A 24,293-nucleotide genomic window follows, 5' to 3' on the forward strand; every position below is an offset into this window, starting at 1 on the left:
TATGAATTTTAGAACTATTTTCTCTAGTGTGTTGAAGAGTGCTGTCAGAATTTTGATAGGGATTGCATTGAATCTGTAGATTGCTTTACACAGGATGGCCATTTTGACAATATTAATTCTTCCTACCCAAGAGCATGGGATGAATTTCCGTTTATTAGTGCCCTCTTTAATTTCTCTTAGGAGTGTCTTGTAGTTTTCAGGGTATAGGTCTTTCACTTCCTTGGTTAGGTTTATTGCTAGGTATTTTATTCTTTTTGATGCAATTGTAAATGGAATTATTTTCCTGATTTCTCTTATGCTAATTCATCGTTAGTGTATAGGAATGTAACAGATTTCTGTGTATTATTTTGTATCCTGCAACTTTGCTGAATTCAGATATTAGATCTAGTAGTTTTGGAGTGGATTCTTTTGAGTTTTTTATGTACAATATTATGTCATCTGCAAACAGGGACAGTTTAACTTCTTCCTTGCCAGTCTAGATGCCTTTTATTTCTTTGTGTTGTCTGATTGCCGTGACCAGGACCTCCCTTACAATGTTGAATAGATGTGGGGAGAGTGGGCATCCCTGTCTTGTTCCTGATCTTAAAGGAAAAGCTTTCAGGTTCTTGCTGTTAAGTATAATGTTGGCTGTGGGTTTGTCATATATGGCTTTTATTATGTTGGGATATACTTGCCCTCTATACCCATTTTGTCGAGTTTTTATCATGAATGGATGTTGAATTTTGTCAAATGCTTTTTCGGCATCTATGGAGATGATCGTGTGGTTTTTGTCCTTTTTGTTGCTGTGGTGGATGATGTTGATGGATTTTCAAATATTGAACCATCCTTGCATCCCTGAGATGAATCCCACTTGATCATGGTGTATGATCGTCTTTATGTATTTTTGAATTCAGTTTGCTAATATTTTGTAGAGTATTTTTGTATCCATGTTCATCAGGGATATTGGTCTGTAGTTTTCTTTTTTTGTGGTGTCTTTGCCTGCTTTTGGTACTAGAGTGATGCTGGCTTCATAAAATGAGTTTGGGAGTATTCCCTCCTCTTTTATTTTTTGGAATACTTTAAGGAGAATAGGTATTAGGTCTTCTCTAAATGTCTGATAAAATTCAGCGATGATCCATCTGGACCAGGGGTTTTGTTCTTGGGTAGTGTTTTGATTACGGATTCAATTTTGTTGCTGGTAATTGGTCTGTTTAGATTTTCTGTTTCTTCCTTGGTCAGTCTTGGAAGGTTGTATTTTTCTAGAAAATTGTCCATTTCTTCTAGGTTATTCAGTTTGTTAGCATATAGTTTTTCATAGTATTTTCTAATAATTCCTTGTATTTCTGTGGTGTCCATCATGATTTTTCCTTTCTCATTTCTGATTCTGTTGATGTGTGTAGATTCTCTTTTTCTCTTAATAAGTCTGGCTAGAGGCATATCTATTTTGTTTATTTTCTCAAAGAACCAGCTCTTGGTTTCATTGATTTTTGCTATTGTTTTATTCTTCTCAATTTTATTTATTTCTTCTCTGATCTTTATTATGTCCCTCCTCTTCTGACTTTAGACCTCATTTGTTCTTCTTTTTCCAATTTCGATAATTGTGATGTTAGACTATTCATTTGGGATTGTTCTTCCTTCTTTAAATAGGCCTGGATTGCTATATACTTTCCTCTTAGAACTGCCTTCACTGCGTCCCACAGAAGTTGGGGCTTTGTGCTGTTGTCATCATTTGTCTCCATATATTGCTTGATCTCTGTTTTAATTTGGTCATTGAGCCATTGATTATTTAGGAGCATGTTGTTGAGCCTCCATGTGTTGTGAGCCTTTTTGTTTTATTTTAAAGTGGTACAAATTTTACTCACATTTTACAGATTAGGATCCTGAGGTTTTAGAGTCAGTTTCCTGGAGGTATTAAGAGAAGAGAGAGAAAAAGTAGGGATAAGGTCTATCTGATGCCAAGTCTTACATCTTAACCACTTCTCTCCTACCAAAAGCAGCTCTGTCATAGTTCTTGACCTGATGAAGATATGCCAATAGCAACTGTAAGGATGCCTGACAGAATGCCACCCAGCCTCTGTCAAGGAGCTTTAACAATATTACTTGTTTGTGTGTATATTTCTACTCTGCTTGCTTCCAGTAGGGGTTACAGGTTAAAATACTTAACTAATTCTCCTTTGATTTTCATAGCAACCCAGTGATGAAGGCATTATCACCTCTATTTTATAGATGACAAAAAAAGTGATTCTCAGGTTGATTTAACCAGGTCACAAGCTTGAGTCAGGACTGAGTTCCAATGAAATGCATAGTGGCAATCACCTTTTCAGGGATTTTTCTAGTGGCAGTGCTGATTCATTTCCACAGTAAAGAGGGCACCCAATGCTCCCTCACATCTGAGATAGCAGTAATTTTATGGAGCCTGGAGAAGCACATATTATTGTGGTTTGGCTCAGTTCCCTGTGGTCCTTGATGCAGAGTTTAAAGGCGCAAGTGCCTACAAGTACTCAACACAGGACACATTCCTACATACAGAAACATGCAGAGAATCATGGATACCAGCTGTTCTCTGGAAAGTGGAAGGAAGAAGGTACAGTTTTATTTATATATGTAACATTTTATTTCTTAAATACATCTGAAGAAAACAACCAAATAAAAAAAGAGATTATTGGGAAGAGGAGAGGAAAGTTGGATTCACTATAAATTTGAAAACTTTAGTACCTGGGTGTTATGAAATAATCAGTGTTACATAAATGAGGAATTGCATATGATTCTTATGAATTAACCTTTTTTTTTTTTTTTTTTTTTTTTTTTTTTTATCTCAGTATTTCATTTTATTAGCCATTTAACTATGCAGCAAATATCTATTGAGAGCCAGCTACGTGCCAGGCACTATTCTTTTTTTTTTTTTTTTTTTTTTTTTTGAGAGGGCATCTCTCATATTTATTGATCAAATGGTTGTTAACAACAATAAAATTCAGTATAGGGGGGTCAATGCTCATTGTACAATCATTAATCCATCTCAAGCCTAATTCTCGTCAGTCTCCAATCTTCTGAAGCATAACGAACAAGTTCTTACATGGTGAACGAATTCTTACAGAGTGAATAAATTCTTACATGGTGAACAGTACAAGGGCAGTCATCACAGAAACTTTCGGTTTTGATCATGCAATATGACCTATAAACCATCAGGTCAAATATGAATATTCATTTGATTTTTGTACTTGATTTATATGTTGATCCCACATTTCTCCTATTATTATTATTATTTTTATTTTTAATAAAATGCTGAAGTGGTAGGTAGATGCAAGATAAAGGTAGAAAACATAGTTTAGTGCTGTAAGAAGGCAAATGTAGATGATCAGATGATCAGGTGTGTGCCTATGGACTAAGTATTAATCCAGGCTAGACAAGGGCAGCAAGACATCCACGGATGCAGAAGATTTCTCTCAAAGCAGGGGGGGTGAGGTTCTGAGCCTCACCTCTGTTGATCCCCAAATTCTCACCTGATGGCCCCCCTGCGACTGTGCCTGTCTTAGGTTGTTCCTCCCTTGAGGAATCTTACCCGTCTCTGGCTAACCAGTCATCTTCCGGGGCCATACAGGGAAATGTAAAGTTGGTAAGTGAGAGAGAAGCCATATTGTTTGCAAAGGTTAGCTTTTTACTTCTTTGCAGATTTATGCCCTGTGGCTTCTATGCCCAGCACTTGTCTCGAGGTATCTTTACCACCTGGAGGAATTATGATACTCGGTAAATTCGATATGAGGCACGAATTCTATTTAAAGTTTGTAATTAGGAAGGAAGAAGAAAAGCTATAGATGTAGCATATGAAGGAAACTTGGGAGGATTGATTATTTCTTTGACATATCTTCTTGTATAGTACCTTAAGTATGTATAGGTTTTAAACTACTAACTAATTTGCACACACATATTGACATAATAGGAATACGGTGACATAAACAAAGCAAATCTATAATTACCAGCCATCTCCAGTGAAGCCAAGAAAACCATTTAGGCACCCTAGGCATTTGTGAAAATTTATCTATGATATGATGGATATTTTCCAACTGTACTTGAACCATCAGACAAATTAAAGCAGCCCATTTCTGGGATCTGTTCACATCCCATATGTTCTTTTAACCATAGATAGTCTATAGTCATGAGATTTTGGGGTGCTACAACTTGCACCCCTCCCAACTCCTGGTTGAGTTCCAACAGTACAGATCCAGTCAAATTCGTTGTCTCACTGTATGCACATGCCAGCCTAGACATCTCCCTCCTCCTTCTCATGGAAAGTCCAGGAGATGGTGGGCTGGATGCAGCCACAACCGCAGCATCGTCCGGATCCCTGTGGAGGCTTTTTGATGATCATCCCCCGGCACGAGTCCTCCAGAGAGTGCTGATGCCGGAAGCTCCTCCTCATATCGTATCTTAGTTCATTTTCTGGGTATCCAAGCTAGGCCTTGATCTTCTGCGTAGAAACAAACAGACCCTTTGCCCACACTTTGACATGCCCTCTATACCACTGTGCAGAACTCATTGGAGGTCAGCACACAGTAACTGCTTTTTTTTTTTTTTTTTAATTAAGAGAAAGGAATATTATCAGAAAAGAGTACCTCCATAGCTGATCATCTGACACCCTTTAAGTGATCAACATTAAGGATATTTAAAGCATGCGTTGATCTTTGATTTACCAATAGTTTTATCCTGTTAAGGAGTAATCCCCCTTTTCTTTCTTTCTTTCTTTTTTTTTTTTTTTTAATTTTTAATCTACACTTACCTGAAGAATACTATGTTTACTATGCTCTCCCCTATATCAGGTCCCCCCTAACAACCACATTACGGTTACTGTCCATCAGCTTAGCAAAATGTTGTAGAGTCACTACTTGTCCTCTCTGTGTTGTGCAGCCCACCCTCCCCTTTCTCCCTCCCCCCCATGCATGCTAATCTTAATACCCCCCTTCTTCTTCCCCCCCCTTATCCCTCCCTGCCCACCCATCCTCCCCAGTTCCTTTCCCTTTGGTACCTGTTAGTCCATTTTTGGGTTCTGTAAATCTGCTGCTGTTTTGTTCCTTCAGTTTTTCCTTTGTTCCTATACTCCTCAGATGAGTGAAATCATTTGGTATTTCTCTTTCTCCGCTTGGCTTATTTCACTGAGCATAATACTCTCCAGCTCCATCCATGTTGCTGCAAATGGTTGGATTTTTCCACTTCTTATGGCTGAGTAGTATTCCATTGTGTATATGTACCACATCTTCTTTATCCATTCATCTACAGATGGACATTTAGGTTGCTTCCAATTCTTGGCTATTGTAAATAGTGCTGCGATAAACATAGGAGTGCATCTGTCTTTCTCAAACTTGATTGCTGCGTTCTTAGGGTAAATTCCTAGGAGTGGAATTCCTGGGTCAAATGGTAGGTCTGTTTTGAGCATTTTGATGCACCTCCATACTGCTTTCCACAATGGTTGAACTAATTTACATTCCCACCAGCAGTGTAGGAGGGTTCCCCTTTCTCCACAGCCTCGCCAACATTTGTTGTTGTTTGTCTTTTGGATGGCAGCTATCCTTACTGGTGTGAGGTGATACCTCATTGTAGTTTTAATTTGCATTTCTCTGATAATTAGCGATGTGGAGCATCTTTTCATGTGTCTCTTGGCCATCTGTATTTCTTTTTTGGAGAACTGTCTGTTCAGTTCCTCTGCCCATTTTTTAATTGGGTTATTTGTTTTTTGTTTGTTGAGGCGTGTGAGCTCTTTATATATTCTGGACGTCAAGCCTTTATCAGATCTGTCATTTTCAAATATATTCTCCCATACTGTAGGGTTCCTTTTTGTTCTATTGATGGTGTCTTTTGCTGTACAGAAGCTTTTCAGCTTAATGTAGTCCCACTTGCTCATTTTTGCTGTTGTTTTCCTTGCCCGGGGAGATATGTTCAAGAAGAGATCACTCATGTTTATGTCTAAGAGGTTTTTGCCTATGTTTTTTTCCAAGAGTTTAATGGTTTCGTGACTTACATTCAGGTCTTTGATCCATTTTGAGTTTACCTTTGTATATGGGGTTAGACAATGGTCCAGTTTCATTCTCCTACATGTAGCTGTCCAGTTTTGCCAGCACCATCTGTTGAAGAGACTGTCATTTTGCCATTGTATGTCCATGGCTCCTTTATCAAATATTAATTGACCATATATGTTTGGGTTAATTTCTGGGGTCTCTAATCTGTTCCACTGGTCTGTGGCTCTGTTCTTGTGCCAGTACCAAATTGTCTTGATTACTATGGCTTTGTAGTAGAGCTTGAAGTTGGGGAGTGACATCCCCCCTACTTTATTCTTCTTTTTCAGGATTGCTTTGGCTATTCGGGGTCTTTGGTGTTTCCATATGAATTTTTGAATTATTTGTTCCAATTCATTGAAGAATGTTGCTGGTAATTTGAGAGGGATTGCATCAAATTTGTATATTGCTTTCGGCAGGATGGCCATTTTGACGATATTAATTCTTCCTAGCCATGAGCATGGGATGAGTTTCCATTTATTAGTGTCCCCTTTAATTTCTCTTAAGAGTGACTTGTAGTTTTCAGAGTATAAGTCTTTCACTTCCTTGGTTAGGTTTATTCCTAGGTATTTTATTCTTTTTGATGCAATGGTGAATGGAATTGTTTTCCTGATTTCTCTTTCTATTGATTCGTTGTTAGTGTATAGGAAAGCTACAGATTTCTGTGTGTTGATTTTGTATCCTGCAACTTTGCTGTATTCCGATATCAGTTCTAGTAGTTTTGGAGTGGAGTCTTTAGGGTTTTTTATGTACAGTATCATATCATCTGCAAATAGTGACAGTTTAACTTCTTCTTTACCAATCTGGATTCCTTGTATTTCTTTGTTTTGTCTGATTGCCGTGGCTAGGACCTCCAGTACTATGTTAAATAACAGTGGGGAGAGTGGGCATCCCTGTCTGGTTCCCGATCTCAGTGGAAATGCTTTCAGCTTCTCGCTGTTCAGTATAATGCTGGCTGTGGGTTTATCATATATGGCCTTTATTATGTTGAGGTACTTGCCCTCTATTCCCATTTTGCTGAGAGTTTTTATCATGAATGGATGTTGAATTTTGTCAAATGCTTTTTCAGCATCTATGGAGATGATCATGTGGTTTTTGTCTTTCTTTTTGTTGATGTGGTGGATGATGTTGATGGATTTTCGAATGTTGTACCATCCTTGCATCCCTGGGATGAACCCCACTTGGTCATGGTGTATGATCCTTTTGATATACTGTTGAATTCTGTTTGCTAATATTTTATTGAGTATTTTTGCATCTACGTTCATCAGGGATATTGGTCTGTAATTTTCTTTTTTGGTGGGGTCTTTCCCTGGTTTTGGTATTAGGGTGATGTTGGCTTCATAGAATGAGTTTGGGAGTATTCCCTCTTCTTCTATTTTGTGGAACACTTTAAGGAGAATGGGTATTATGTCTTCTCTGTGTGTCTGATAAAATTCCGAGGTAAATCCGTCCGGCCCCGGGGTTTTGTTCTTGGGTAGTTTTTTGATTACTGTTTCAATTTCTTTGCTTGTAATTGGTTTGTTTAACTTTTGTGTTTCTTCCTTGGTCAGTCTTGGGAGGTTGTATTTTTCTAGGAAGTTGTCCATTTCTTCTAGGTTTTCCAGCTTGTTGGCATATAGGTTTTCATAGTAGTCTTTAATAATTCTTTGTATTTCTGTGGAGTCTGTCGTGATTTTTCCATTCTCATTTCTGATTATGTTGATTTGTGTTGACTCTCTTTTTCTCTTAATAAGTTGGGCTAGAGGCTTATCTATTTTGTTTATTTTCTCAAAGAACCAGCTCTTGGTTTCGTTGATTTTTGCTATTGTTTTATTCTTCTCAATTTTGTTTATTTCTTCTCTGATCTTTATTATGTCCCTCCTTCTGCTGACTTTAGGCCTCATTTGTTCTTCTTTTTCCAGTTTTAATAATTGTGATGTTAGACTATTCATTTGGGATTGTTCTTCCTTCTTCAAGTGTGCCTGGATTGCTATATACTTTCCTCTTAAGACTGCTTTCGCTGCATCCCACAGAAGTTGGGGCTTAGTGTTGTTGTTGTCATTTGTTTCTATATATTCCTTGATCTCTATTTTGATTTGTTCATTGATCCATTGATTATTTAGTAGCATGTTGTTAAGCCTCCATGTGTTTGTGAGCCTTTTTGTTTTCTTTGTAGAATTTATTTCTACTTTCATACCTTTGTGGTCTGAAAAATTGGTTGGTAGAATTTCAATATTGTGGAATTTACTGAGGCTCTTTTTGTGAGCTAGTATGTGGTCTATTCTAGAGAATGTTCCATGTGCACTTGAGAAGAATGTATATCCTGTTGCTTTTGGATGTAAAGTTCTATAGATGTCTATTAGGTCCATCTGTTCTAGTGTGTTGTTCAGTGCCTGTGTGTCTTTACTTATTTTCTGCCCGGTGGATCTATCCTTTGGGGTGAGTGGTGTGTTGAAGTCTCCTACAATGAATGCATTGCAGTCTATTTCCCTCTTTAGTTCTGTTAGTATTTGCTTCACATATGCTGGTGCTCCTGTATTGGGTGCATATATATTTAGAATGGTTATATCCTCTTGTTGGACTAAGCCCTTTATCATTATGTAGTGGCCTTCTTTATCTCTTGTTACTTTCTTTGTTTTGAAGTCTATTTTGTCTGATATTAGTACTGCAACCCTGCTTTCTTCTCACTGTTGTTTGCCTGAAATATGTTTTTCCATCCCTTGACTTTTAGTCTATGCTTATCTTTGGGTTTAAGGTGAGTTTCTTGTAAGCAGCATATAGATGGGTCTTGCTTTTTTATCCATTCTATTACTCTATGTCTTTTGATTGGTGCATTAAGTCCATTTACATTTAGGGTGACTATTGAAAGATATGTACTTATTGCCATTGCAGGCTTTAGATTCGTGGTTACCAAAGGTTCAAGGTTAGCTTCTTTAGTATCTTACTGCCTAACTTAGCTCGCTTATTGAGCTGTTATATACACTGTCTGGAGAGTCTTTTCTTCTCTCCCTTCTTATTCCTCCTCCTCCATTCTTCATATGTTGTGTGTTTTGTTCTGTGCTCTTTTTAGGGGTGCTCCCATCTAGAGCAGTCCCTGTAGGATGCCCTGTAGAGGTGGTTTGTGGGAAGCAAATTCCCTCAGCTTTTGCTTGTCTGGGAATTGTTTGATCCCACCATCATATTTAAATGATAGTCGTGCTGGATACAGTATCCTTGGTTCAAGGCCCTTCTGTTTCATTGCATTAAGTATATCATGCCATTCTCTTCTGGCCTGTAGGGTTTCTGTTGAGAAGTCTGATGTTAGCCTGATTGGTTTTCCTTTATAGGTGACCTTTTTCTCTCTAGCTGCCTTTAAAACTCTGTCCTTGTCCTTGATCCTTGCCATTTTAATTATTATGTGTCTTGGTGTTGTCCTCCTTGGATCCTTTCTGTTGGGGGTTCTGTATAATTCCATGGTCTGTTCGATTATTTCCTCCCCCAGTTTGGGGAAGTTTTCAGCAATTATTTCTTCAAAGACACTTTCTATCCCTTTTCCTCTTTCTTCCTCTTCTGGTATCCCTATAATACGAATGTTTTTCCTTTTGTATTGGTCACATATTTCTCTTAGTGTTGTTTCATTCCTGGAGATCCTTTTATCTCTCTCTATGTCAGCTTCTATACGTTCCTGTTCTCTGGCTTCTATTCCTTCAATGGCCTCTTGCATCTTATCCATTCTGCTTATAAATCCTTCCAGGGATTGTTTCACTTCTGTGATCTCTTTCCTGACATCTGTGATCTCCTTCCGGACTTCATCCCACTGCTCTTGCATTTTTCTCTGCATCTCATCCCACTGCTCTTGCATTTTTCTCTGCATCTCATCCCATTGCTCTTGCATTTTTTTCTGCATCTCTGTCAGCATGTTCATGATTTTTATTTTGAATTCTTTTTCAGGAGGACTAGTTAGGTCTGTCTCCTTCTCAGGTGTTGTCTCTGTGATCTTTGTCTGCCTGTAGTTTTGCCTTTTCATGGTGATAGAGATAGTCTGCAGAGCTGGTACAAGTGACCGCTGGAAGAGCTTCCCTTCTTGTTGGTTTGTAGCCTTTTCCTGGGAGAATAGCGACCTCTAGTGGCTTGTGCTGGGCAGCTGTGCGCAGACAGGGCTTCTGCTTCCTGCCCAGTTGCTTTGGGGTTTATCTCCACTGTTGCTGTGGGCTTGGCCTGGCTGGGGCTGTTCCTCCAAAATGGTGGAGCCCCGTTAGAGGGGGAGCAGCCAGGAGACTATTTATCTCCGTAAGGGGCCTCTGTGCTCCCTGCTGCCCAGGGGGTTAGAGTGCCCAGAGATCCCCCGATTCCCTGCTTCTGGTCTAAGTGACCTGTCCTGCCCCTTTAAGATTTCCAAAAAGCACTCTCCAAACCAACACAACAACAGCAACAATGAGAGAGGGAACAGAAAGGAAAAAAAAAAGAAAAAACACGCGATTTTTTTTTTTTTTTCCTCAGGTGCCGGTCCCAGGCACCCGCGCACTGGTCCTGCTGCCCTGTCTCCCTAGCACCAGGGTCCCTGTCCTTTCAAGGCTTCCAAAAAGCACCCACCCACCGGTCCCGCAGGGAAGGAACGCTCAATATTCTTTGTCCTCAGGCACTGGTCCCACGCACCCGCTCACCAGTCCTGCTGCCCTGCCTCCCTAGCACCGGGGTCCCTGTCCCTTCAAGGCTTCCAAAAAGCACTTGGCAAAAAGAGAGAAAAAAAAGGGGAAAAACGCGCGATTTCTTCCGTCCTCAGGTGCTGGTCTCAGGCACCCACCCACCGGTCCCACAGGGAAAAATGCGGGATATTCTTTGTCCTCAGGTGCCGGTCCCAGGCACCCGCTCACCAGTCCCGCCGCCCTGCCTCCCTAGCACCGGGGTCCCTGTCCCTTTTAGGCTTCCAAAAAGCACTCGCAGAAAAGAGAAAAAAAAAAGGGGAAAAACGCGCGATTTCCTCTGTCCTCAAGTGCCGGTCTTAGGCACCCGCCCACCGGTCCCGCAGGGAAAAACGGGGGATATTCTTTGTCCTCAGGCGCCGGTCCCAGCCACCCGCTCACCAGTCCCGCCACCGTGCCTCCCTAGCACTGGGGTCCCCGTCCCTTCAAGGCTTCCAAAAAGCGCTTGCCAAAAAGAGAAAAAAAAAAAAAGGGGAAAAACGCGCGACCTCCTCCGTCCTCAGGCACCGGTCTCAGGCACCCGCCCCCAGGTCTCGCAGGGAGAAACGCGGGATATTCTTTGTCCTCCGGCGCTGTTCCCAGGCACCTCCTCACCGGTCCCGCCACCCTGCCTCCCCAGCAACGGGGGCCCGTCCCTCTAAGGCTTCCAAAAAGCGCTCGCCAAAAAAAAAAAAAACTGCTCCGGTTTCTCTCCACCCGCCGGGAGCCGGGGGGAGGGGCGCTCGGGTCCCGCCGGGCTGGGGCTTGTATCTTACCCCCTTCACAAGGCGCTGGGTTCTTGCAGGTGTGGATGTGGTCTGGATGTTGTCCTGTGTCCTGTGGTCTCTATTTTAGGAAGATTTTTCTTTGTTATATTTTCATAGCTCTATGTGTTTTTGGGAGGAGATTTCCACTGCTCTACTCACGCCGCCATCTTGGCTCCCGCCCTCATGAATTAACCTTTTAAGCTTGTTTTTGATACTCAGAAAATACTGGTTTTTTGATCTTTGCAGTCTAACCTCACTGAAGGTAAGGAGTATGTTTCTCGCTGACACACAAAATTCCAGCATATTGTGATTCATAGTAGGCTGATGATCACATGCAGGAGAGAGTAGCTTTGCTCTCCCCAAGTGCCCCCATTCTGTTGTAATAAGTGTTTCCATAAAGGTACAGCAGTTGGACTCTTCTCTCTTTAGATTAAAATTCATCTTTTCCTTAACATTATTGTTTTTTCTTAAAAAAATTTTTTTATGTAGCTCCCTTGGTTTTTTGCTTAATTTTAGTGAAGGAAAATTGTCCTGTTCAGTGAAGGCTGCATGCATTGTAGCAGCCATGTATGTACACACAGATAGCCTACAGCTGCTGCAGTTAAAATTCCACTTAATGTGCACTCATAAAGACTGAGCCCCTGCCCCTGCCAGTTTGCTGTAATTGTCCAGCATGTGAGCTAATGATGTTTAGGAAGCTAGAGAAGCGAAGGTATTTTCATAGCTTGTTTCTCTCCCCTCTCCCACAAAACACAGCTATGATCTGACACATGATCAATGGGCACAGCCCTTTTCAGGATGCAGAGGATGCCTCCCTGCTTTTGTGGCTCACAATGGCAAACAATGGAGACTTCTGCAATGATATTTTGCCTCCCTGGTGTTCAAACTTCTTCAGTTAAGCCTCTGTCTGGAATCTATTTAACTTTTATCCATCAAAGCTTTTTTTTAAAAAAAGTTAAATAAAAGGAGGAGGGTGGGTGGAACCAAAGAAGAAAGACTGTGTATTTGCCAAGATGCTCTCCCCTCTCCCTATGACTCATACTGAGAAAAGCAGAGGGACTTTGGAAAGCCGCCTGCAGTCACACTGAGAGAGCTCTCCTGGCACTTTCAGACATTGGAAAAAAAATTCTCAGGCAATAAAAGATGTTTTAAATTGTTCATTCCCTCCTTCTGGGCTAGCCTAAGAACTTTTGTTTAGCTGTAGCGTGGTGGTTTTATGGAAGGTTTGCCAGCCAGGGCAACTTCACCCAGACTTTTCTATTTGGTATATTACTAAAGACCTCATTCTTCTCTTGTAGATTTGTAAACATTCTTTCTTATGACTGTTATTATATTAAAAGAAATTGTCTTAACCTGTAGCCTTTCTACATTCTTTCTTATGACTACTGTTATTATATTAAAAGAAATTGTCTTAACCCGTAGCCTTTCTATAACATGAAGTTTGTATTCGGTCATTGTTAAGAATTTTCTTAGTATGTTAAGTCTGTACAATTTCAGATACTCAGTTTTTTTGAAAAGCTTGGTTTTATAATGGGAGAAGGACTAGCTTGAACCATGAGTTGCTGCTTACTAAATGTATTCATCCTGATTTTTACCATTTGGCAGCACAAGAAAGAAAGGTCATCTTAATTTTCCTACCTTCATATGTAAATAAGGGCTTATTTGTGTAAGTGACAAAACTTTTTGAAAACCAACTGCACTGACAAATCTAAATCTCAATTTTCAAATTTCTTTCCTTTTTTAACTATAAAAAGAGATTGTATCCTTTTATAGTTCCAGAAACTGGCAAGTAATTTCTTAGTATCCCTAAGATCACCCCCATTCTAGTCCCCCTTTTTAAAAGGGCTCAACCATTTCTGTTCTAGGAATTGCCAGATAAGAGGGGGTTTGATACCCAAAACAAGTAATTTATGGTGGGGATCTGACTGAGGTGGTTATAACTGCTTAGAAGTCATTTATTTAAGGAATAAAAGAAAGGAGCAACAAACAAAACAGTTTGTGTTGTATAGGACAGTTATTTTGAATGTCAGAGTCTTAGGTTCAAATTGAGTACAATGAAGTATTCATTTGAGTAGAAAATACTACAGAGGGATCAATTACTGAAATTTTATTTCCTGCAAAACTTAATCTCTAATTAAAATCTACTTAAGGACTGAGTTTAACTTTAGTGATTGTATCATCTCATCTTGAAATTTTAGATGCCAGTTTGCAAAGTCTGCTGTCCCCATAATGATCTCTGTAGACTGGGCAAAACGGTGTTCACCTGGTAGGGGAACAGAGGCTAGTCAAATGAAATGGAATCATCTGTGGGTTGAATGGTAGCTTGTTTATCTTTGAGTCTCTATTCACTTATTTGTATCACTGCCATTTTTCTGGTTTAATAAAAGTATGCAAATGACTGATATTTTAATTAGTGGATTAGGCTTATTATTCTTCAGAGTCATTAAGCTTAAGAGCTGGAAGGAGTTTTGGGGGTCTGGTCTAGTCCAGAGTTCCAGTGTATTTTCTTTGGCCCACAGAGTATGTTTCCAGAAACAGTATAACTAGGCAGCTACTTTGCTTATACAGGCAGCTTTGTACATATTGTCTTACATGGTTCTTCATGCATTTTTATTAACTGACTGGCCCCTGGAGACATTTGAGTTCATAATCCAGATAATCCTACCTCTTCATTTGTTTTACAGTTAAAGGAAACTGAAACCCTGAAGGATCAAGTGACTTTCCAAAGTGAAGCAGCTGGTTCAGGGCAATTCCAGAACTGTTGCACAGCCTGAGTATTTTTCTCTGAATTTAGAAGAGATCTTGTGTATTTTTCAGTATGTTAGAAACCTTTGTCAAAGTGTAGAGATACTTTTTAAAGATGTCTTACAAATAAAGGAATTGAGAGGCTGTGGTAAAAGTAAGAATAAGAAACAGTAAAGGGTCTGGTTTCGGTCCTGCTGTTGACTGTGCTGACCTTTGGTAAGTCATTTCATTTCACTGGACACCAAGATTCCTCCTCTGTAAAGTAAAGACATTTGACTTGACGATTTCACATCATATTCACATTGGGAAATAATAACTTCTTAAAAAATAGTGTAATGGATAGTGGATATTGAAGGTTCCCACCAGCAGTAAATTATAGATTCTCTAATTCTATATAAGCTTTCTTCCTTCTCCTACCCCCAATTTAATTGGCCTAAAAGTCTCTTCAGGTCTTGAGGGGGGTCTAAATTTTTTTATTTAGAACTTGTTAGGGGAGTTCTTTGAATCATGTACTCTGTCTTCTGCCCTCGTGGTTTTGGTTCCACTCTCCTATCAGCTTGTCTATTCCCTGAACTTACTGTACGACAGGTCCATGTATCTTTGATGTCTGGTGGGAAGGAGGCAGCAGGGAAGAAAGTGAGGAGTAGGAGGCTTCCCAAATGACCACATGTTATTCCACATTCTCTGCCATCTCTGAGCGCCTCCTGTCTTTCACAAAAAAAAAGGTAGCATTTCCTCCTGGCCTCATCCATTTATAGGCAGGATGATACTTCAAAACTGGAAGTGGTTTACTGTTTCAAATATTAATAAAACTCATGAATTTCAACATGCATTATTTGTTTTTATACAGTCTTAGTAGACCGCATCACTGTTGCCAAATCTTCAAACACCTACTACTGTGGGACACAAAAAGAAAAAACGTCTCTCCTAACTTCTAAGAGCTTAAAGTCTTAACATGGAGTTCCAGAAATAGAAACTAGCTATGAACTAGGGTTATAGAACTAGGAGTAAGTCCGATCTTTTGCTGTAAACAGAATCTTTAGGTATTCAACTTTTCCATGTATTAGAGAATCAATGTTTAAAACACTGAGATGCTCTTCTTCTTTAATAAAAAAAAATCTGATTCTTAAGAAATCCAGATTAATGCTGAACTTCTCTTCTCTCAAAAATACCCCTAAAGAAATCTGTAATCTCACACACAGAAACACATACAAATCTGCTGAATTCTTTTCTGCTTCCATACTGATGTGCTCTAACCCCTGGCCCAGCCATCTTTACATGCTCATTTCTTTTGTGGCAAACTTAATCCTGACAACTTCACTAAGCCTAGAAATTCTGATTTCTGTTCTTTTGTTTTCCTCCTTTTTCTTTTTTAGCTTCCCTTTCTTCAGAACTATTGTATGGACAGCCTACTAGTGATTAATTAGTATATGTGATTTCCTGTCTTAGTCATCAGATTTTGCAGAAGTTTTGTTCGAAGTTCCTGGCCAAAACTTGAGAAGACATCAGGTAATTTTGTGTTTTTTCTAAACAGGCTAGTTCATTGATCATAGATTTCCTACTGAAAATCAAAAGTATTTCCCTTATCTCTACCCAAACCAATCTAATCCCTGAAACTTTCTGTGCTTTTATAAATAGGACTGGTTCCAAGATCCAGTTTTTCTCAACTTCCTGCTGTTCCTAGCTAAATGCCTTCTCCCTTTAGCCGCACTTTGCCTTCCAGTGACTGTCTCTCAGACATGAAGCTGACCTGTGTGTCCAGCTTTATTATGTCTAGAGAAGCCCACTAGGGGCTTCTGGGCATAGTTTCACTGTGGTCAATTGCTGGCCGCAGAGATAGCCATTCTCTGCTTTTAGGACCATCACAAGGAGGACACCTGAGCAGTCACTGTAAATACTTTTTTCATCTCCCACTCTGCCTATAATCCATATCCGTCATCTTTTAGAGGCTAATAAAAATGGCATTCCAGTTTACAAAGACCAATTGCCTTCATTCTGACTGGCTTTACCTTTTTATACCATGACAGAAAGAGCAACAGAACATAGTCAGTCTAGTTGTTTTTCTTTCTGAATCAGAAAGGGAGGATGTCATCTTTGAGACTGTTTGCAGTTAGAGGAAACTGGGTAGGCCAGTGGGGGTAGGATATGGGCCAACTGGCGCAGGTTAGCTACTGGTAAATAAATACTTAACTTCATGAATAAAAAATTCATCTTCTAGAGTGAGTGAGGTCAATGTGGCAAAACAGCAGCCGGGTCAGAGAGACAAGAAAAAGATAATAATTTGGGACGTAATGTCCAACTTGTCACTGCTTTCTTTCTGTTTCCAGAGAGGATATGGAAAACAGTATTCCTCTTGGAGTCGTTTCTCACGTGTTATACCAGTGTGTTTCCGGGTGGAATGCTAATGACCTCATTTTTAAGCCTTGGGTCTGACAAATTTAGACTCTGACTTCGATATCTAACAAGTCTCTCTGTTATCCATTTTCACTTCAAAAAATGTGCTATTATGCTGCATTTATTTAGCACTTCACATTTGCAAAATTCCATGCTTGTGTTATTCTCTACCAAAAATCCACTTGCTTATTACCCTTTTTAGAATGGCACAGAGGGACACCAGAAGGTCTAATGACTATAGGACTCAGAGAAAACAACTTGCAAACTGGGATTTTCAAATTCTTCCTGGAAATTGACACAATATAACTTAGAAAATAAGAGAAAAGTTATAGTTTTATTACCTTCTTTGCTTTTCCTCTTCCAAAATTAATAACTGTGGGATTAGAAAGAGACCCAAGGAGGTTATCTAAATAAAATGTGCTTAATTTGACCACCAAACTTTGGAGAGGGTGATTACAAAGGCAGCATTGACAGAGCTGTTCTTAGGTCTTGACTGTGGTGGTTACATAGTTGTTCACATTTGTCAAGTCCGTAGCCCTGTACACTGAAAAGCAGGGATCTTAATGTTTGTACGTTATATCTCTGTAAGCTTGTCTTTTAAGAAAGGAAAAAGTATTAGAATTTTTTTTTAAAGGTCATTTTTATCTGCCTCATGAGTAGATAACAAATGCATCGGAAATGTCCAATCCCAAACTGGTGGACTATCTGAGGGGTTGTTGGGAGGGGGTTCTTCCTCCTGGTGCCACTCTTAGTGTACAATCAGAACAGACTGTCCAAAATTAAAATTAACCCAAGTTTGCCTGTAGGAGTAAGACTGGGATCTCAGCGGGAAAGAGATTTTAACCTACGATACTGATGTCTTTTTTATCAGTTCCTAAATTTGATTCTGCCCCATTTTTTAAACACTTGACAAAAATACAATAGTGATTAGAAAATTATCTCACTGATTTTATATGTGGTAGTTGACAGCAACTAATAATTGATGAAAGCAGGATTTCCAGCAGGATACAAAAGAAAGTGATTATTCTTGTAGAATGAGAAAGTGGGTAGCAGTGACTGAATCAGATTCTGGTTTAAATAGTCACATGACACTTTGTTGGTCTTTGGTTGTGGTTCAGGAAAGTGCTCAAACCTTTTAATAATTACACACTCTGCTTCGTTGATAAGGCTCCAGTCTACCCTGCATGCTTTGGAGCAGCTGTGTTTTCTTCTTGGCATTCTTTCTTTCCTCCCTTTCCCCGGCCCCTCACTCATCTCCATGTCCCCAGCTCAGGGGCTGAGGTTTCCATCTGTACAGCCTGTTGCCACAGGATACAGAATTCACTAGGGAGGAAGGAAAGCTGCATGTGTGTGTTTAAGGTTGGTGGCTCTCATAATCAGCTAAACGTTGTGGAAAGCTTGCTCATTCATCTGGAAGAGCCAGTGCTGCAGCTAAACGGGGCTGCTGAGCTCCAGGCCCTGGCATCTGTGCACTAGCCCTGCTCTGCCAGGGGCACTTTTATTTGTGATTCTGAAAGAGCTGGTGAGCACTGCCCCTTTTGCCCTCAATGATAACCTTTATTTGAATCCTATGGCAGAAAGGCTGTACCGCACTTTTTGTTTGCTCAGTGAAACGTTGAAACGGATCACAAATAGAAAATCCCATGTGACTTTTCTACACTCAGTGTAGTGCCTTCAATGCTGTGATTATAATAGTACATCTCTGGTGTTTTTCTTTTCACTCTTCACTTCTTGGATATAACCTCTCTTCCCTTCTAAAAATTAGCTAAGGTATCGAAGACTTTTACCTCCACGTCAGTTTTGCAGTCTGCAATTCTGCTGTCCTTCCTTCTTTCCTGGTAGCATCAGTTCTGAATGAGCCACAGTGCAGGCCAGTGCCTTAGGAGACCTAATGATAACCTAATTTTTGAGGAGGGTAAATTTCTCAGTTCCTTCCATTTGGTTGTTCATGGTGTTGCTTCCTAGGCAAATCCTGCCTTCACCTGGAAACCCTGTTTGTGCTGTGGGCAGAGATCTCTTCCACTATGGGATGCCAGCTCTTGGAATGGGAGCTGGAGCTGGAGACCACAGTTCTTCATTCTCTCCCCATTCTGGTGCCCCTTCTTCCTCCAAGAAATACTCATGTTTTTAGAATTGAAGTTTGCTTATATTTTATAAGCTGGAAGCTCAAAAAGTCTCTGGCCTTCATGAGCACAAGCATTGCTGGGGTTATCTGGGTTGCATTTGTTTATCTTTTCCACACTCACACAGTTTGCCTAGCTTGGCAGCCTGCTGGCCTGAACAACAATAAAGCTTCTGTTGAGGTGAGCAAACAGCTGATGGCATGGGACACAGAGGGGACTCCTGCAGTGGCTGCCTGTCATCGGTCAGGCTGGTGGTCAGAGCAGGCGAGAAGAAAAGCCAGTCTGTTTGCAGGCAAATTGGAAAATCAATGTGTTAGTTGTGTTCTTGTCTCTTTGCCTTTCTCCTGGCTGAGAGGGAGAATGTTCGTCCAGCAGTCCACAGAATCATTCCAGGCAAGTACCCATTTCAGAGATGTACCGGCCTGTCATATTACCACTGGCAGTTCTGAAAAGGACCCAGGTTTATCTGTCTGAACTGCTTGAAATGTCATTGACAAAGGAATTCGTCTCAAACTTGCTATCCAAACTTGCTATCCAAATTTGCTATCGGATCCTACTATCTCAATGTTTGAATTGTTAATATTCTAGATAGCTACTCACAGAAGTTGGGTGCTAATTCATTTTTTAACACTGATGGAGGCTTAGAAAAGACTATTTGCTGATTGGCTGGGAAATACAGTAATTGCTCTCTGGGCAGCATATCTGATAACACACGTATGTTTCCCTCATTCCCGAATTGATTTAGAGTTGTCATTAAATTGATTTTGTTTAGTTGAAAATGTCATGGACCTGGTTGTGCATCTACATTATTAGGTCCCAGGGAGCAGAGGTCATATTATGCAGTTGCCCTGTTCCAGGGTGGGAGAAGGAGTGGGCTTATTAAAGACCCTTCTGAGTCTGTTGACAGATCTCTCAGAGGCTGCTGGGCTGAGATGTTTATGGTAGATGCGTGAAGACTTGAGTGCCTTTCCCTTCAGGTTTCTGAGAAATTAAGTGTGAGAAGGACAGAAGGACAGACTTCTGAGAAGACTTTTCTGTCCTTCCCTGTGTTGAAGTTAGCCTCAGAAAGTTAGCAAATGGCTTTAAAGAAACTTTAGTTTGTGCTCTGAAGGTCTATAACTAGGTCCTATCAATCTTTGTTATTCTTCAGAGCCTAAAAATGGTCTGCTGATCATGAATAAGACAAACAGGTGTTTGTTTGAGTATAATAATGGTGCTCTCATATTCCACCGAAAAGAACAGTCATCACTTCAGTGGTCATTGGACACATCCAGAGACAGAAGATTCTATGTAAAATGAGGTTTAGGTTGAAAACAATGTGGGCAAAGGAGGTGTTTTTTATTTTGTTTTGTTTGCTTATTTTTAAAGGAAAAAATGGACTGAACCTAACCACTACTTCCAGAACACATCTCAGCATCGAGCTGCATCCATATCATGACCCACCTTGTGTTACTATTAAAACTCTGTTTCCTGTAACGTTTGTGATGAGATTATAAATGCCCCAAATAAGGAGTTTACGATTCTTTGTGTATACCACAGATATTAACAAAATGATCAGTACATTAACAGCATTTAATACATGTGTTGATTGAGACTCCTTTTTTTCATTTTCTGAAAATCTTTTGGGTCACAAATTGTGTCAGGCATTGAGGAATGAATCGGTGTTGAATGAATCACTGCCTCTACTTGCCCAGGTAGTCTACAGGCCAGCAAGGACGCATCACTGTGATTTTGGTAGTTTACCTGATACTTCACTTGACCTTTTTTCTTTAAAAAATAAAATTAACTTTTAATTGGCCATTACACTTCAAATCTCAAATTTTTCAGAGTAACCAGGAAAGGAACTCAAGTAGTTCACCAGTTGACTTTAAAATATGAGGGAAAGCATGAAATACTTAAAGATATATATATACTGTTGCATTTGTGTACAGAGGATCCCAGTAGCCCTGGTACACCCAAACCCTATACAGTGCCTTTTCCTGGCCAGGGCATGTTCATCCTGAGCATAATTTGATATATTTCTATCTTTCTGCTTTTTAGGGGGTTAAATCTATAGAGAATCCTAGAATGAGAAATGTTTTCCAGCCAAATCTAAGATTTTCAAAGGTCTGAAGAGGGTAGATGACTCTATATCCATAAAACTTCAGATCTTATTTTTGCCAATTCTCTCACCAGAGCACTAATAAATATCCTAAATTAAATACTACTTCTCATTTCCTCTCTCTTTCTCAGCTTTTATTTTGGCAGAGAACCTGTTCAGAAGGAAACTCTCCCAGGAGCAGATGGCAGGAAATAGCAGGTGGCAGATTGAATAACCTGCCTCTAAAGTATTAGCCTATCCCCAACCCTCAAATAGAGCACAGAAGCCTTTCACTCCAAGTTTTTGTCTTACCTTTTTGATCCTAAGAAAACACTTTGATTTTTGTAGAGCCTTTTAGAAACCTTCTTTCTAAATAGTTAAAGAAAAGGTGAGGTCTTTCGCTGACATGTTAGGATGTTTCAGGATCTGTCCCATTCAAACAGATAAATAAAAAAAGAACTGCAAAGTGCTTTATACAAACTCCTTACAGTCATGCCTCCACTGGCAACCTTGTGTCAGGCATCCCCAGGAACTGGTGACACCCCAGCCCCAGGTGTCACCAGTGTGTGTAGACTGGAGGCAAGAGCAGTATTCATAATTCCTTTCCAAGTTCCATTCCTTTGTGGGAACGTTATTACTGTATAGACCTCAGTTTGGGCTGTGTAGGCTTTAAAAACCCATGTGGGGAGCTGTAGGAACCAAGGAGATGGAAAGAGCTGGAATGAAGCCATGAGAAAGGTGGTGGGATTGTGGATCCTGGAGGACCTGAATGTTAAATTTCGCTCAATTTTAATTTTTTTCTGCTTTTTTGTTTTCTTTTGGTTCAGTGAAAAGTGTCCCCATCTCTCCTAAGTGCCACAGAAATATCATTAGCTGATATCAAAGGCTGATTTGCCTCTAGAGTTGCTATGCTACTCTGTTTTTCATTATTGCTTCATCTGTTTTATTTTAAACTTCAGAAGTGTCAACTTCATCCTCACATCTCTCTTTTAATGAAATATGTATATACGTAACGCCACATATGGTTAGTTGAATAGTTTCCCCATATCATTTGTTGTAAATCTCATATTTTAAAGCAAGATGTTGAATGAGGGGTTGTTAAGGAATAAAATTTTTGTTATTATTATTTTGCCTTCTCTTTCTCATTTTGTACTCTATAGTTAATAAGTTTTATCATCAAGTTTTTATCAACTGTTGACTTGTATGACTTATAGTCACATTGACTGCACATTTGTAAATGTCTAAGAGAAGGACCTACTGATGTAGGATGTATTTTGCATTGACATGTGATAGTTAACACACTTTACTCTCTCCTTATTCTTTCTTTAGATTTCGACACAGCCCCAACTGCTGGTACCTGAGAGACTGGACCATCCACACTTGGATTAGGCAGTGTCTGAAATACGGTGCACAAGACAAAGCCTTATATACTCTAATAAATAAGGTGAGCAGTCTCCTGGTATTTGTAGCTTCTTTCCCTGAATTTAGACCATGTGGTGTTTGTTCCTATTCAATACAGCAATGAATAGTATAAGAAATAACTTTCAAAATGTATTTGTTCTCAGATATCCTTTTTGGAAATGGAGTTAGATATAAATTAATCAACACATTAATAAAACAATTCCTGTAGCTGCTTCTTTTGCACACATAGTGACTCAGAAATGGACAATAAAAGCAAAAGGCAGTCCAACCCCAAGAACTCTGCACTGGGGCTCATTTCATTCTTGATCCCTGAGCCTTGGATTTCTTGCCTGGTTCCCTTTGGTAAAGTTTGGGGAAAAGGACATGACCATTTTGCCGGAATGCTATTTCCAGAGTGTTCAGACTGTCTTATACATTTTTAGAAAGAGAATATGCCTAGGTTACTCAAAACATACCTTCTGACTTCCCTGACTCCTCCCTTAGATCCCCCTATGATTAGGGTCTCTCTCTGAACATTACACTCCACCCAGGGTTTAGTCTTTGTTACCTTTGTTGTATGAAATAAAGTACAAAATAAGCAAAGGTTTAGAATGTTATTATTGTGAGTCTCACGCTACAACACTAGTCTGACCCATAAAAAGATTGTAACAACATTTCTATGAAAATGTATTATTTCTGTAGTGTCACTGGACCTTGCATGTTAGAACTCAAATGTTGTTTGGAGGGTTTCACTCCCATGACTTAGACCCCATTCAACTTAATACACATTGTAAATGTTTCATGTGTGAGACACTGTTGAGCATGGTATTGACTACAAAAATGAGCAATATCCTATCCTTGCCCTCAGGAGGCTTATAATTTAATGAAGCAGATAAGCAGGTTCACTGATAAATCTAGTATTAGGCCCCCAAGGAAGAATTTAATGTTCAGTTCAAAGTTTAATGACAGATTATACTCAAAGAAGAACAGTTCAATGAAAACACAAAGCAAGAAGGATCTAGAAAGGCAGAATCGTCTGTCTCCTTTTCTGCTGCTCCTAGTTTTAGTGGAAAGAGCATTAGCAAAGTCAGAAGACCCAGGCTGTAACCCAGAAGTCCCACCAATTGCCTGTAACTTCAGGCATATAATTTTATCCTAGGTTCTAGGTTTCTCGACTCTTAAGTCAAGTGAGTTGTATCAAGTCAGTGATTGCCAACCCTGACTTCCCATAGACTCACACAGGAAGCTTTTAAAAATTACAGATGCTTTTCTCTACCCACAAGATTCTAATTTAATTGATCTTTCTGGAGCCTAGGCATTGGTATTTTTTTCAAATGGGTTTTGAAAAATTTTTAAATAGACTATTTTTTTTAGAGCAGTTTTAGGTTCACAGCAAAACTGAGCAGAAGGTACAGAGATTTCCCATATGTTCCCTGTCCTCATACACGCACAGCCTCCCCCATTATTACCATCCCCACCAGAGTGATTCATTTGTTATAATCAGTGAGCCTACAGTAACACATCATTATCACTCAAAGTCCATAGTTTACATTAGGGTTCACTGGTAATACTGTATATTTTGTGGGCTTGAACAGATGTATAATGACATGCATCTACCCTTACAGTATCATACAGAGTAGTTTAAGTGCCCTTAAAATCCTCTGTGCTTGCCTACTCATCCCTCATGGGTATCTTTTTAAAGCTCTCAAGTTTATTCTAATCTGCAGCCAGGGTTGAGAATCACTGACCAGTTGATCTCTAAGGCTCCCTGCAGTTTTACTGATACATCAGTTTAAAACATTTTTGTTTTACCCAGCCCCCAGGGATAGTGCTGATATAGATGACTGCTTTGAGAAATATAAACACTGTCCAGGAGCTACCTTTAAAACAATGGCTTCTAAACTTTTCTTAGGTTTCAGCACACCTGAGGCACCCCAAACAGCCGACTAGTAACCGTGACTCAGTTAAACAGTGATTTGCAACAGGGGGTTAGGACTAGCAGACTCTCCCAAGGGGGTGGATGCAGGAAAATTCCTCAAGTGTTTCTGGTGGTTGATGGGGGAAGAATGGAGCAGTGTGGGGAATAGTGGTTAATCCTACTGAAGTAAGAATTTATAACA

General features: G+C 39.8%; 1 protein-coding gene across 12 annotated transcripts in view; it reads left to right on the forward strand.

The window, feature by feature from the left end:
* MRPS27 (mitochondrial ribosomal protein S27) overlaps nucleotides 1-24,293 on the forward strand; it is a 137,218-nt gene that overhangs the window by 81,484 nt on the left and 31,441 nt on the right. For all 12 annotated transcript variants that reach the window (XR_012130625.1, XM_037026161.2, XM_073235290.1 and 9 more), the window contains one exon: nucleotides 22,102-22,216. Coding sequence is in view for 11 of the 12 variants with exons in the window: in XM_037026161.2 (XP_036882056.2) it covers nucleotides 22,102-22,216 (115 nt within the window). In the remaining variant the exon portion in view is untranslated. The remainder of the gene's footprint in view (nucleotides 1-22,101; nucleotides 22,217-24,293) is intronic.

Source organism: Manis javanica, chromosome 1 (genome assembly GCF_040802235.1).
Source record: "Manis javanica isolate MJ-LG chromosome 1, MJ_LKY, whole genome shotgun sequence".
NCBI classification, from domain to species: domain Eukaryota; kingdom Metazoa; phylum Chordata; class Mammalia; order Pholidota; family Manidae; genus Manis; species Manis javanica.